Source organism: Phyllobates terribilis, unplaced genomic scaffold (assembly GCF_046119375.1).
Source record: "Phyllobates terribilis strain yellow unplaced genomic scaffold, ASM4611937v1 Scaffold_1__5_contigs__length_1240528914, whole genome shotgun sequence".
In the NCBI taxonomy this organism is placed as follows: Eukaryota; Metazoa; Chordata; class Amphibia; order Anura; family Dendrobatidae; genus Phyllobates; species Phyllobates terribilis.
In genome coordinates this window covers 532850968-532863056 of record NW_027362761.1, presented here as the reverse complement: position 1 = coordinate 532863056, position 12089 = coordinate 532850968, and the positions used below count along the sequence as shown (strand labels likewise).

Here is a 12089-nt window from a genome sequence, read left to right as displayed (position 1 = left end):
CTCTGCGAGTTCAACAGTATGCCGTTTGGACTCTGCAATGCCCCCGGAACGTTCCAGAGATTGATGGAGTGCTGCCTGGGACACCGCAACTTCGAGACTGTGTTACTTTACCTGGACGATGTAATAGTGTACTCCAGAACATACGAGGACCACTTGAAACACCTGGCAGAGGTATTTGAGTCACTGTCCCGGTACGGGATGAAGTTGAAACCCTCAAAGTGCCACCTGCTCAAGAGAAAGGTACAGTACCTGAGGCACATTGTCAGTCCGGAAGGGGTCGCACCAGACCCGGAGAAAGTCACAGCCATCCAGAAGTGGCCGGAGCCGAAAAAACTCAAGGAGGTGCGTCAGTTCTTGGGACTAGTAGGATACTACCGGAGGTTTGTAAAGGACTACACTAATAAAGCAGCTCCTCTGCAAGATCTCCTGGTAGGGCAGTCCCCCAAAGGCAAAAAACCCCCATTCCACTGGGGTAAGGAGCAAGCCGAGTGGTTTCAGGAGATGAAGGAGATCCTGACAAGTGATGAAATCCTAGCCTACCCTGACTACAGCCAACCGTTCCTGCTGTATACAGATGCCAGCAATGAAGGTCTGGGCGCTGTTCTAAGTCAGAAGCAGAATGGCCAAGAGAAAGTGATCGCATACGCAAGCAGGAAGCTCCGCCCGACCGAGAGAAACCCAGAGAACTATAGTAGCTTTAAGTTGGAGTTCCTGCACCTGGTCTGGGCCATCACTGAAAGGTTTAAACACTACCTGGCCTCCAGTAAGTTCACTGCCTTCACTGATAACAACCCCTTGACCCATCTTGAGACAGCCAAGTTGGGGGCACTGGAACAACGATGGATGGCTCGGCTGTCAAACTACCAATTTACGATTAAATACAGGGAGGGCCGCAAGAACGCCAACGCCGATGCCCTGTCTAGGATGCCTCACCAGTCAGACACAGAAGAAGAAGTGGATGACCTGGAAGAGATAGAGCTACCTGCCTTTCATCGGAGTGGGATGATACATGAGCAACAAGCCTCCAGGAAGCAGCGTGGAAAGACGTTAAACCCCCTGCCTCACCACAGCTGGAAAGAGACCCAGGACAGTGACCTGGTTGTCAGCCGTATGAAGGAGCTGATAACCCAAGAAGGTGCCTCCCTGGAGAAGGATGCGTCTCTCCAAGCAAAGCAGCTGTGGAACGAGAGAAGCCGGCTGTTTATCTACCGTGAGGAGCTGTGTCGGAGGTACTGTACATCAATCCAAAAACCCATGAAATGGTATGGCAGATAGTGGTCCCGAAGACAGACATCCAGATGGTATTAGAAGCTTACCACGATCAGGCGGGGCACTTTGGCTGGAAAAAGCTAGAGACCCTGCTGAAGTGTTGATTCTACTGGGTTGGAATGCACAGCTCCATTGAGAGGTGGTGCCAGGACTGTGGACCCTGTGGCTTAAGAAGAAAAGACTTCAGCAGCCAGAAGGCGCCCCTACAACCCATCAAGACGACTTGACCCTTGGAGATCGTGGCCCTGGACCATGTCAAGCTCTCCCCCAGCAGATCAGGGTACTCCTATGCTCTGACCATGGTGGATCACTACTCACGTTTCCTGGTGGTCGCCCCCGTCAAAGACCTGACGGCAGAGACAGCAGCAAAGACGTTCCAAGCGTATTTCTGTAGACCCCATGGTTATCCTCAGCAGGTGCTGACGGACCAAGGCCCGGCCTTTGAGGCTGAGTTGTTCAAGGAGTTCTGCCATTTGTACGGTTGTAAAAAGATAAGAACTACACCGTACCACCCACAAACCAATGGTCTCTGCGAAAAGATGAACAACATCATCATCGACCTGCTAAAGACCATACCACTTGAGGAGAGAAATCAGTGGCCAGACCTACTACCTGACCTAGTGGATCTGTATAATCATATACCAGTAAGTTCCACCAACTGCACTCCGGCATATCTCATGCGGGCAAGGCCAGGAAAGCTGCCCATGGATCTGGAGCTTGGTGTTGTTGAGCCTGAAGCTGATATGACCACTGAGGACTGGGACAAGACCAGACAAGAGCAGTACAGAAGAGTACAAGCCTGTGTCGAGGACAGTCTCACTCGGGTGAGAGAAAAGCAGGATGCGCAATATAACAAAAACGCACCCGCAGAACCCTTCACACCTGGTGAAACAGTCTTGAAAAGGAAAAGACGCAACCACAAACTTGATGACCAGTGGGAAAAAGACCCCTACACTGTGTTACCGTCAAGGTTTGACACGAAGAAGACTTGTATAATCAGTCGAGATGGAGGAAGAACGTCTGCTACAGTGTCCAGGGACTACCTAAAGTTGTGTCCAGACTTACTGAAACCCCAAGAAAAAGTACCTCTCACAATCCAGGAAGAACCTAAAGAAGCAGTGATCCACATTGACTTAGGAGACTTCCCAGCAGATTGGCCCCAACTAGGAGGAGCAGTAGTCATCCCTGTAATTACCTTCTACCCATAGCAAGAGGAACCTATAAGTGCTGCAGAAGTGCCTGCTCAAGCAGAATCCCCGGAAGAAGGATCCCCGGTAGGAACAGAGCAAGAAGGCCCAGCCAATGGTATGCTTGCTAGTCCAGTAGTGAGGTCAATACAGTCATGTAGCCCCTCCACACCTAGTACTGACACATTGGGGAGTAGTGCACCTACTAGTACTTCACGTAAACCGGTACTATGCAGATCAGTACGTAGCACGAGAGGTAAAACCCCTGTCAGGTACACTGAATAAAACAGTTAAACTTCCGACAAGTGTAGATAGTTACCCCTGGGGTATTGTGTATTAAATTGAAATGTACTGTATTATTATGTACTTTCTTGAATGTATGTCTTTATTAATTTGTGCTTAACCTCATTAATTTCCTTTATGGCATACCTAAAAACTTCGTGGATGAGGACTATGTGTAGCCCAAAAACTGCTTTTGTATATAATTGCGCTCCTTGGAGTGCCCCTTTTAGGTGACCTCAGAAGAAAAACCTGTCTGGAGTGGCTCTAATGGAGGTCCAACTCAGGATCTACATGCCCTGCAGCCACCCCAGGGCCTACGTTGAGGGTTTAGGACAGCTCCCTCAAAATCACCAAGTACTCTACCCTGTGAGATGGACATCCTGTATGGGAACCTCACCACAAGAGACTTTTATTCTGAGGACACTCTGCATTTGTTATTGTTATGCAATGTTTAAGATTGGTGCCTCCCATAAAGGGAAGACTGTTCTTGCATTGCTTATGTTTCCTATTGTTATTGTTATATAAAATGTACTTCAGCCCGGGAGTGCTGAGTTTAACTAGGGGGGAATGTGACGCCCAGCTGCGCTTGGTATCACAGATCCTGGAAGAGTGCATTGATGGATTCCTCCACAAGAGGCCCCCATAACCATTCCCACATCTCCACCTTCCACCTCAGACCACCAGACGGAGCCCTTTAGGGATAGATAAATAGGGAAGGTGGAGCCAGGCAGCAGTCAGTTGTGAGTCTAATCTATTCTGGTTTAGCAGTGAGTCCAGTACAGCCTGAGAGGAGTTACCTCAGAGGACAAAAGCCTGTTCCAGCTCCTGCAATTGCTATCCTGCAGTGGAGCTTATCTAGACCAAGACTCGGTTGTAGCTCAGAGTAGTGAGCTTAAGGTGTGCCAGCGCCATAAGATCGGTGAAGCACGGCACGCTGCCGTTAGTGTGTATAGCCTAGTGAGGGCCTGAGTAGGCTGAAGGCGAGTGGAGAGTTAGTACATAGGGGGCAGAGGAGCTTAACTAGTTCACCCCGAAGCTTTTACCGGACACCGAGTCCGAAGTTTACCGGGATCTGTATGACCCAGTAAGATATAAACGGAATCCCTGGGGAACTACAAGTCCCAGGATCGCTAAAGTGCTGATACGTAACAGAGCCAGGAGACACATAGGCCCGCAGCTAAGGTGCGAGTACTCCAAGAAAAGGCCCTACCACAAGGTCAGCCAGCGCAGGACAGAGACAATGTTAGGCCTAGCTCCAGGCAGGTCAGAAACTTATTACGCAGAAGCAAGAAACAGGAGGCCCAAAACCTGCTGATTGGGGAGGATCCTGACATGCACCCTTCACCCTACAGCGCTCCGGGACGTGCTTGAATTTCCATCAGTAAAAGGTACTGAAGTGACTATCGTGTCTGTCCCTGTTCTTGCTCTGACCCGGCTGGGTCTCGCCTGTCCTGCATTCCCCTTGATACACTGCCCTGAGGCCTAGCTCCACCTGTGGGGAGCCATACCATCGAGCTGCCTTATCACCGGCCTCAGTGGACTGCGCAGCACTGGTGATCCTCACTAGAAGCCACAGGTGGCGTCACGAACTTTTATAAAATAAACAACTATTAACGCTTTTAAAGAGGGACCCCAGGGTACGGGCCCGGGAGCTGACCACCTCGACATCCTTAAGGCTAAACGCCCGGGTAACCGAGTAATCCCCATCCCCCTGGGCTAGTCACAAGCAGGAAGCTCCGCCCGACTGAGAGAAACCCAGAGAACTATAGCAGCTTTAAGTTGGAGTTCCTGGCCTTAGTCTGGGCCATTACTGAAAGGTTTAAACACTACCTGGCCTCCAGTAAGTTCACTGCCTTTACTGATAACAACCCCTTGACCCATCTTGAAACAGCAAAGTTGGGGGCACTGGAACAACGATGGATGGCTCGGCTGTCAAACTACCAATTTACAATTAAATACCGGGCGGGCCGCAAGAATGCCAACTCCGATGCCCTGTCTAGGATGCCTCACCAGTCAGACACAGAAGAAGAAGTGGATGACCTGGAAGAGATTGAGCTACCTGCCTTTCACTGGAATGGGATGATCCACAAGCAACGAGCCTCAAGGAGGCAGCGTGGAAAGACGTTAAACCCCCTGCCTCACCACAGCTGGAAAGAGACCCAGGACAGTGACCCGGTTGTCAGCCGCATTAAGGAGCTGATAACCCAAGAAGGTGCCTCCCTGGAGAAGGAAGCGTCTCTCCAAGCAAAGCAGCTGTGGAACGAGCGGAGCCGGCTGTTTATCTACCGTGAGAAGCTGTGCCGGAGGTACGTCAATCCAAAAACCCATGAGATGGTATGGCAGATAGTGGTCCCGAAGACAGACATCCAGATGGTATTAGAAGCTTACCACGATCAGGCGGGGCACTTTGGCTGGAAAAAGCTAGAGACCCTGCTGAAGTGTCGATTTTACTGGGTTGGAATGCGCAGCTCCATTGAGAGGTGGTGCCGGGACTGTGGACCCTGTGGCTTAAGAAGAATAGACTTCAGCAGCCAGAAGGCACCCCTGCAACCCATCAAGATGACTCGTCCCCTGGAGATCGTGGCCCTGGATCATGTTAAGTTGTCACCCAGCAGTTCAGGGTACTCCTATGCTCTGACCATAGTGGATCACTACTCACATTTCCTGGTGGTCGCCCCCGTCAAAGACCTGACGGCAGAGACAGCAGCAAAGATGTTCCAAGCGTATTTCTGTAGACCCCATGGTTATCCTTAGCAGGTACTGATGGACCAATGCCCAGCCTTCGAGTCTGAGTTGTTCAAGTAGTTCTGCCATCTCTACGGGTGTAAAAAGATAAGAACTACACCGTACCACCCACAAACCAATGGTCTCTGCGAAAAGATGAACAACATCATCATCGACCTGCTAAAGACCATACCACTTGAGGAGAGAAATCAGTGGCCAGACCTACTACCTGACCTAGTGGATCTGTATAATCATATACCAGTAAGTTCCACCAATTGCACTCCGGCATATCTCATGCGGGCAAGGCCAGGAAAGCTGCCCATGGACCTGGAGCTTGGTGTTGTTGAGCCTGAAGCTGATATGACCACTGAAGACTGGGACAAGACCAGACAAGAGCAGTACAGAAGAGTACAAGCTTGTGTCGAGGACAGTCTTACTCGGGAGAGAGAAAAGCAAGAAGCACAATACAACAAAATGCACCCGCAGAACCTTTCACACCTGGTGAAACAGTATTGAAAAGGAAAAGACGAAACCATAAACTTGATGATCAGTGGGAAAAAGAACCCTACACTGTATTGAATTCGAAATTTGACAATAAGAAGACATGCTAATCAGTCGGGATGGAGGAAAAACGTCTACAACAGTGTCCAGGGACCACCTAAAGTTGTGTCCAAACCTACTGAAAACCCAAGAAGGAGTGCCTCTCACCAAACCGGAAGAATCTAAAGAAGCAGTGATCCACACTGACTTAGGAGATTTCCCAACAGATTGGCCTCAAATAGGAGGTGCAGTAATCATCCCAGTACTCCAATTCTACGAACAGCCAGAAAACCCTCCACAGCAAGTTGAACCTGTAAGTGCTGCAGAAGAGCCAACTCAGGAAGTACCCCCGGATGAAGGATCCCCAGTAGGAGCAGAGCAAGAAGGCCCAGCCAATGGTATGCTTGCTAGCCCAGCAGAGAGGTCAATGCAGTTATGTAGCCCCTCCACACCTAGTACTGACACATTGGGAAGTAGTGCACCTACTAGTACTTCACGCATACCAGTACTATGCAGATCAGCACGTAGCACGAGAGGTAAAACCCCTGTCAGGTACACTGAATAAAATAGTTAAACTACTGACAAGTGTAGATAGTTAACCCTGGGGTATTGTGTATTAAAATTGAAATGTATTGTATAATTGTGTATTTTCGTGCATATGTCTGCCTTTATTAATTTGTGCTTTACCTTATTAATTTCTTTATTATTTACCTAAGAACTTCGAGGCTGAGGACTGCGTGCAGCCCAAAAACTGCTTTTGTATATAATTGCGCTCCCTGGAGTGCCCCTTTTAGGTGACCTCAGAAGGAAAACCTGTTTGGAGTGGCTCTATTGGAGGTCCAACTCGGGATCTTCATGCCCTGCAGCCACCCCAGGGCCTACGTTGAGGGTTTGGGACAGGTCCCTCAAACCACCAAGTACTCTACCCTGTGAGATGGATATCCTGGCTGGGAACCTCACCACAAGAGACTTGAATTCGGAGGACGCTTAGTATTTGTTATTGTTATGTAACGTTTAAGCTTGGTGCCTCCCATAAAGGGAAGATTGTTCTTGTATTGCTTATGATTCCTATTGTTATTGTTTTATAAAATCTACTTCAGCCCGGGAGTGCTGAGCTTAACTAGGGGGGAATGTGACGCCCAGCTGCGCTTGGTATCACAGATCCTAGAAGTGTGCATTGATGGATTCCTCCACAAGAGGCCCCCATAACCATTCACGCATCTCCATCTTCCACCTCAGACCAGCAGAGGGAGCCCGTTAGTGATAGATAAATAGGGAAGGTGGAGCCAGGCAGCAGTTAGTCTAGACTGGAGTCGACAGAGAGCCAAGTCTGTTGAGAGAGTTCCTGCAGTAAAGAAGCCTGAGAGAGGTTAGTCTGCAGTGGAGCACAGTCCAGACTCAGTTGTAGCTCAGAGTAGTGAGCTTTAGGTGTGCCGGCACCATAAGATCGGTGCAGCGCGGCAAGCTGCCGTTAGTGTGTAAAGCCTAATGAGGGCCCGAGTAGGACAAAGGCGAGTAGAGAGTTAGTACATAGGGGGCAGAGGAGCTTAACTAGCTCACCCCGAAGTTTTACCGGACATCGGGTCCGAAGTTTACCGGGATCTCTATGACCCAGTAAGATATAACTGGAATCCCTGGAGAACTAGAAGTCCCAGGATTGCTAAAGTGCTGATACGTAACAGAGCCGGGAGATACATAGGCCCGCAGCTAAGGTGCGTGCACTTCAAGAAAAGGCCCTACCACAAGGTCAGCCAGCGCAGGACAGAGACAAAGTTAGGCCTAGCTCCAGGCAGGTCAGAAACTTACTACGCAGAGACAAGAAACAGGAGGCCCAAAACCCGCTCATTGGGGAGGATCCTGACATGCACCCTTCACCCTACAGTGCTCCGGGACGTGTCTGAATTTCCATCAGTAAAAGGTACTGAAGTGACTTTCGTGTGTGCTCTTATTCTTGCTCTGACCAGGCTGGGCCCCCTCTGTCCTGCATCCCCCTTCATACACTGCCCTAAGGCCTAGCTCCACCTGTAGGGAGCTATACCATCGAGCTGCCTTATCACCGGCCTCAGTGGACTGCGCAGCGCTGGTGATTCTCACTGGAAGCCACAGGTGTCGTCACGAAATTTTATAAAATTAATAAACCTAATATCTCAGTAACAACTATCAACGCTTTTAAAGAAGGTCCACAGGGTACAGGCCCGAGAGCCGACCACCGCGACATCCCCAAGGCAAAGGCCCGGGTACCCGAGTCATCCCCATCCCCTGGGCTGGTCACACACTCTTGGCATTCTCTTGATGAGCTTCAAGAGGTAGTCACCGGATATGGTCTTCCAACAATCTTGAAGGAGTTCCCAGAGGTGCTTAGCACTTGTTGGCCCTTTTGCCTTCACTCTACGGTCCAGCTCACCCCAAACCACCTCGATTGGGTTCAGGTCTGGTGACTGTGGAGGCCAGGTCATCTGGCGTAGCACCCCATCACTCTCCCTCTTGGTCAAATAGCCCTTACACAGCCTGGAGGTGTGTTTGGGGTCATTGTCCTGTTGAAAAATAAATGATGGTCCAACTAAACGCAAACCGGATGGAATAGCATGCCGCTGCAAGATGCTGTGGTAGCCATGCTGGTTCAGTATGCCTTCAATTTTCAATAAATCCCCAACAGTGTCACCAGCAAAGCACCCTCACACCATCACACCTCCTCCTCCATGCTTCACGGTGGGAACCGGGCATGTAGGGTCCATCCGTTCACCTTTTCTGCGTCGCACAAAGACACAGTGGTTGGAACCAAAGATCTCAAATTTGGACTCATCAGACCAAAGCACAGATTTCCACTGGTCTAATGTCCATTCCTTGTTTTCTTTAGCCCAAACAAGTCTCTTCTGCTTGTTGCCTGTCCTTAGTAGTGGTTTCCTAGCAGCTATTTTACCATGAAGGCCTGCTGCACAAAGTCTCCTCTTAACAGTTGTTGTAGAGATGTGTCTGCTGCTAGAACTCTGTGTGGCATTGACCTGGTCTCTAATCTGAGCTGCTGTTAACCTGCGATTTCTGAGACTGGTGACTCGGATAAACTTATCCTCAGAAGTAGAGGTAGAGGTGATTCTTGGTCTTCCTTTCCTGGGGGGTCCTCATGTGAGCCAGTTTCTTTGTAGCGCTTGATGGTTTTTGCAACTGCACTTGGGGACACTTTCAAAGTTTTCCCAATTTTTCTCACTGACTGACCTTCATTTCTTAAAGTAATGATGGCTACTTGCTTTTCTTTACTTAGCTGCTTTTTTCTTGCCATAATACAAATTCTAACAGTCTATTCAGTAGGACTATCAGCTGTGTATCCACCAGACTTCTGCACAACACAACTGATGGTCCCAACCCCATTTATAAGGCAAGAAATCCCACTTATTAAACCTGACAGGGCACACCTGTGAAGTGAAAACCATTTCCAGTGACTACCTCTTGAAGCTCATCAAGAGAATGCCAAGAGTGTGCAAAGCAGTCATCAAAGCAAAAGATGGCTACTTTGAAGAACCTAGAATATAAGACATATTTTCAGTTGTTTCACACTTTTTTGTTAAGTATATAATTCCACATGTGTTATTTCATAGTTTTGATGCCTTCAGTGTGAATGTACAATTTTCATAGTCATGAAAATACAGAAAAATATTTAAATGAGAAGATGTGTCCAAACTTTTGGTCTGTACTGTATGATCGGCTGGGGTATGACACCCGGCACCCCTGCCGATCAGCTATTATCGATGTCGGTGGCAGCAACCGCCGGCAGTAAGTACTCACTTGCCAAGCTGCTCTGTCTACTTGTAGAGGCCGGGTTTGATACTGCACATCCGCCTCCTATTCAAATCAATAGGAGGCAGATGTACAATACTCTGCAACGGCCACTACAAGTGGACATATTCAAACAGAGGATGGACAGACATCTGTCTGAGATGATTTAGGGAATCCTGCTTTGAGCAGGGGGTTGGACCAGATGACCCTGGGGGTCCCTTCCAACTCTACTATTCTATGATTCTATGATAGCGGACCGCTCATACATTGACATCGGCATATAAGGTGTTAACCTCATTGATCAGATCTCCGATTGCTGCTGTTACAGGTGGATGCTGACTATATAACATGGCTTACATCAGCTGAATATGGTGCGGCGTGACCTCTTGAACCTGTTCCATATATTAGAACCCGGCATTGGTCATACTAGTACGTTCAATGTTGGGAAGAGGTTAAAATGTAGTTTTATTCTGTCAAATTGTTTGGAGATTGAAATAACCTTAGAGAAGAATAACATGTATGGTTTCTCTAAGTATTGGTGCTACTGTCAGGTAGGGTGCACATACTTACACATTACAATGAGCGGCAGTTAAAATCCATTTTGGTCTAATTAATGCCCCTCCACATAATGCAGGTTGTATAAAAGCCATGTATGGTCTGGAGTGTGGAGTGGCCTCTTTTCCTCCAATAATATCCATGCTGACATCTGTGGATAAGGATCAATATTGTAAATTAGTACTAAATAATCAAACGACATATGATTCTGCAAAGCCCTATCAATAAAATAAAAAAGACCTATAAAATATAACTTTTATTCCTATAATTATGAACAACACCCACACCCAAAATTAATGGAGTATAAAAAAGCACAGTATATGTGTGTAATATATATATACATTATATAGTGTAAGGTAGGGAGGGATAAAGGTGATATTTAAAAACTTATTGTATCCCTAATTTGTCTTTCGCTACTTTGTCACAGGGGTTGGCACCCTAGTAGTAAAAAACAAAGTGACGCTCCCACTCCTTGTCGTCTGACCCTTGTCTCTTATTAAATCTATATACTAGTTGTCCCAATTGATAATAAACAGAATTGAAGGTAGGAGATTAATATGCAATTAAGCAATTATTGCCTCACATATTACGTAGCACAGTTTTTTGCAGCAAGTAATATATCGGGTTGTCCAGTACTTTTTTAAGTTGCCCAATGTATTCAGAATGTGGGCATATGTATATTTGTAAATACCTTGTGTTGCTGATAATGCCTGTGAATGGAGCTATCGGTGGGCGCTCACAGGCATCATGTGACCCCCGGCTGACATCACGACAAGTGAGGCGTGACTCAGCGCTGGGGGCCCCGCGGTGGCTGCGGGGTTTGGGGTCGGGGTTATACCCTGCGACACACCCAACATTCACCACGCGCTTTACCAATGAATGGGGACAAGAAGAGCGCGCTGTAGATAACGGGTGTGACGTAGGAGAATAATCTCGCCCACAACTCAGCAGCCACCAGCGGAAGAGGGACCCTCAGCTGCAGCCTGGATTTGTCGTGCGATTCTTATCGAAAAATGTAGCGCTTTATTCTTGGATTGTCCATTAAACAGAATAATTGCAGTAATTAGATAAAATAGGTGAAATAGTTACAAAGTGATTGTCCATTTGTCCATAATTAGCTTATTAGTTGAGATTCAACCATCTTTTCCTGGGATACTGAATGGTAAGTTGCGTCTATCTGTGTCCAGCACATGCCTCAGGATGGACCATGTGTCTGGGCCTTGTCAGCTGTTTCCCTCAGCATGTAGATCCTCCATCTGATGTAGTGTGTAGTGGCAAGAGATTCCCTCCCTATGTCTTACAGGGGTTATATAGGCCCCTCATAGCATCTGTTCATCATATATGGCACTAACTTATACTGAGCTAAGAATAGCCTGAATGTCTAGCACTAGGCTGAGGCAATCTTATGCAATGTATGGGTACTTCAGAATAAAAATTAATATGCATAATTAATATTTAACAGGTGCACAATTGTTTGCAGCAAGCAATATATCCATATACAGTACAGACCAAAAGTTTAGACACACCTTCTCATTTAAAGATTTTTCTGTATCTTCATGACTATAAAAATTGTACATTCACACTGAAGGCATCAAAAGTATGAATTAACACATGTGGAATTATATAGTTAACAAAAAAGTGTGAAACAACTGAAAATATGTCTTCTATTCTAGGTTCTTCAAAGTAGCCACCTTTGTTTTGATGACTGCTTTGCGCACTCTTGGCATTCTCTTGATGAGCTTCAAGAGATAGCCACCGGAA

At 47.5% G+C, this 12089-nt stretch overlaps 1 protein-coding gene across 1 annotated transcript in view; it reads right to left on the bottom strand.

Annotated features, from left to right (window-relative positions):
- LOC141270896 (granzyme A-like) overlaps positions 1–12089 on the bottom strand; it is a 123808-nt gene that overhangs the window by 40063 nt on the left and 71656 nt on the right. Inside the window, exon 3 of the mRNA XM_073681022.1 lies at positions 10344–10479. Within this exon, the coding sequence (XP_073537123.1) occupies positions 10344–10479 (136 nt within the window). The remainder of the gene's footprint in view (positions 1–10343; positions 10480–12089) is intronic.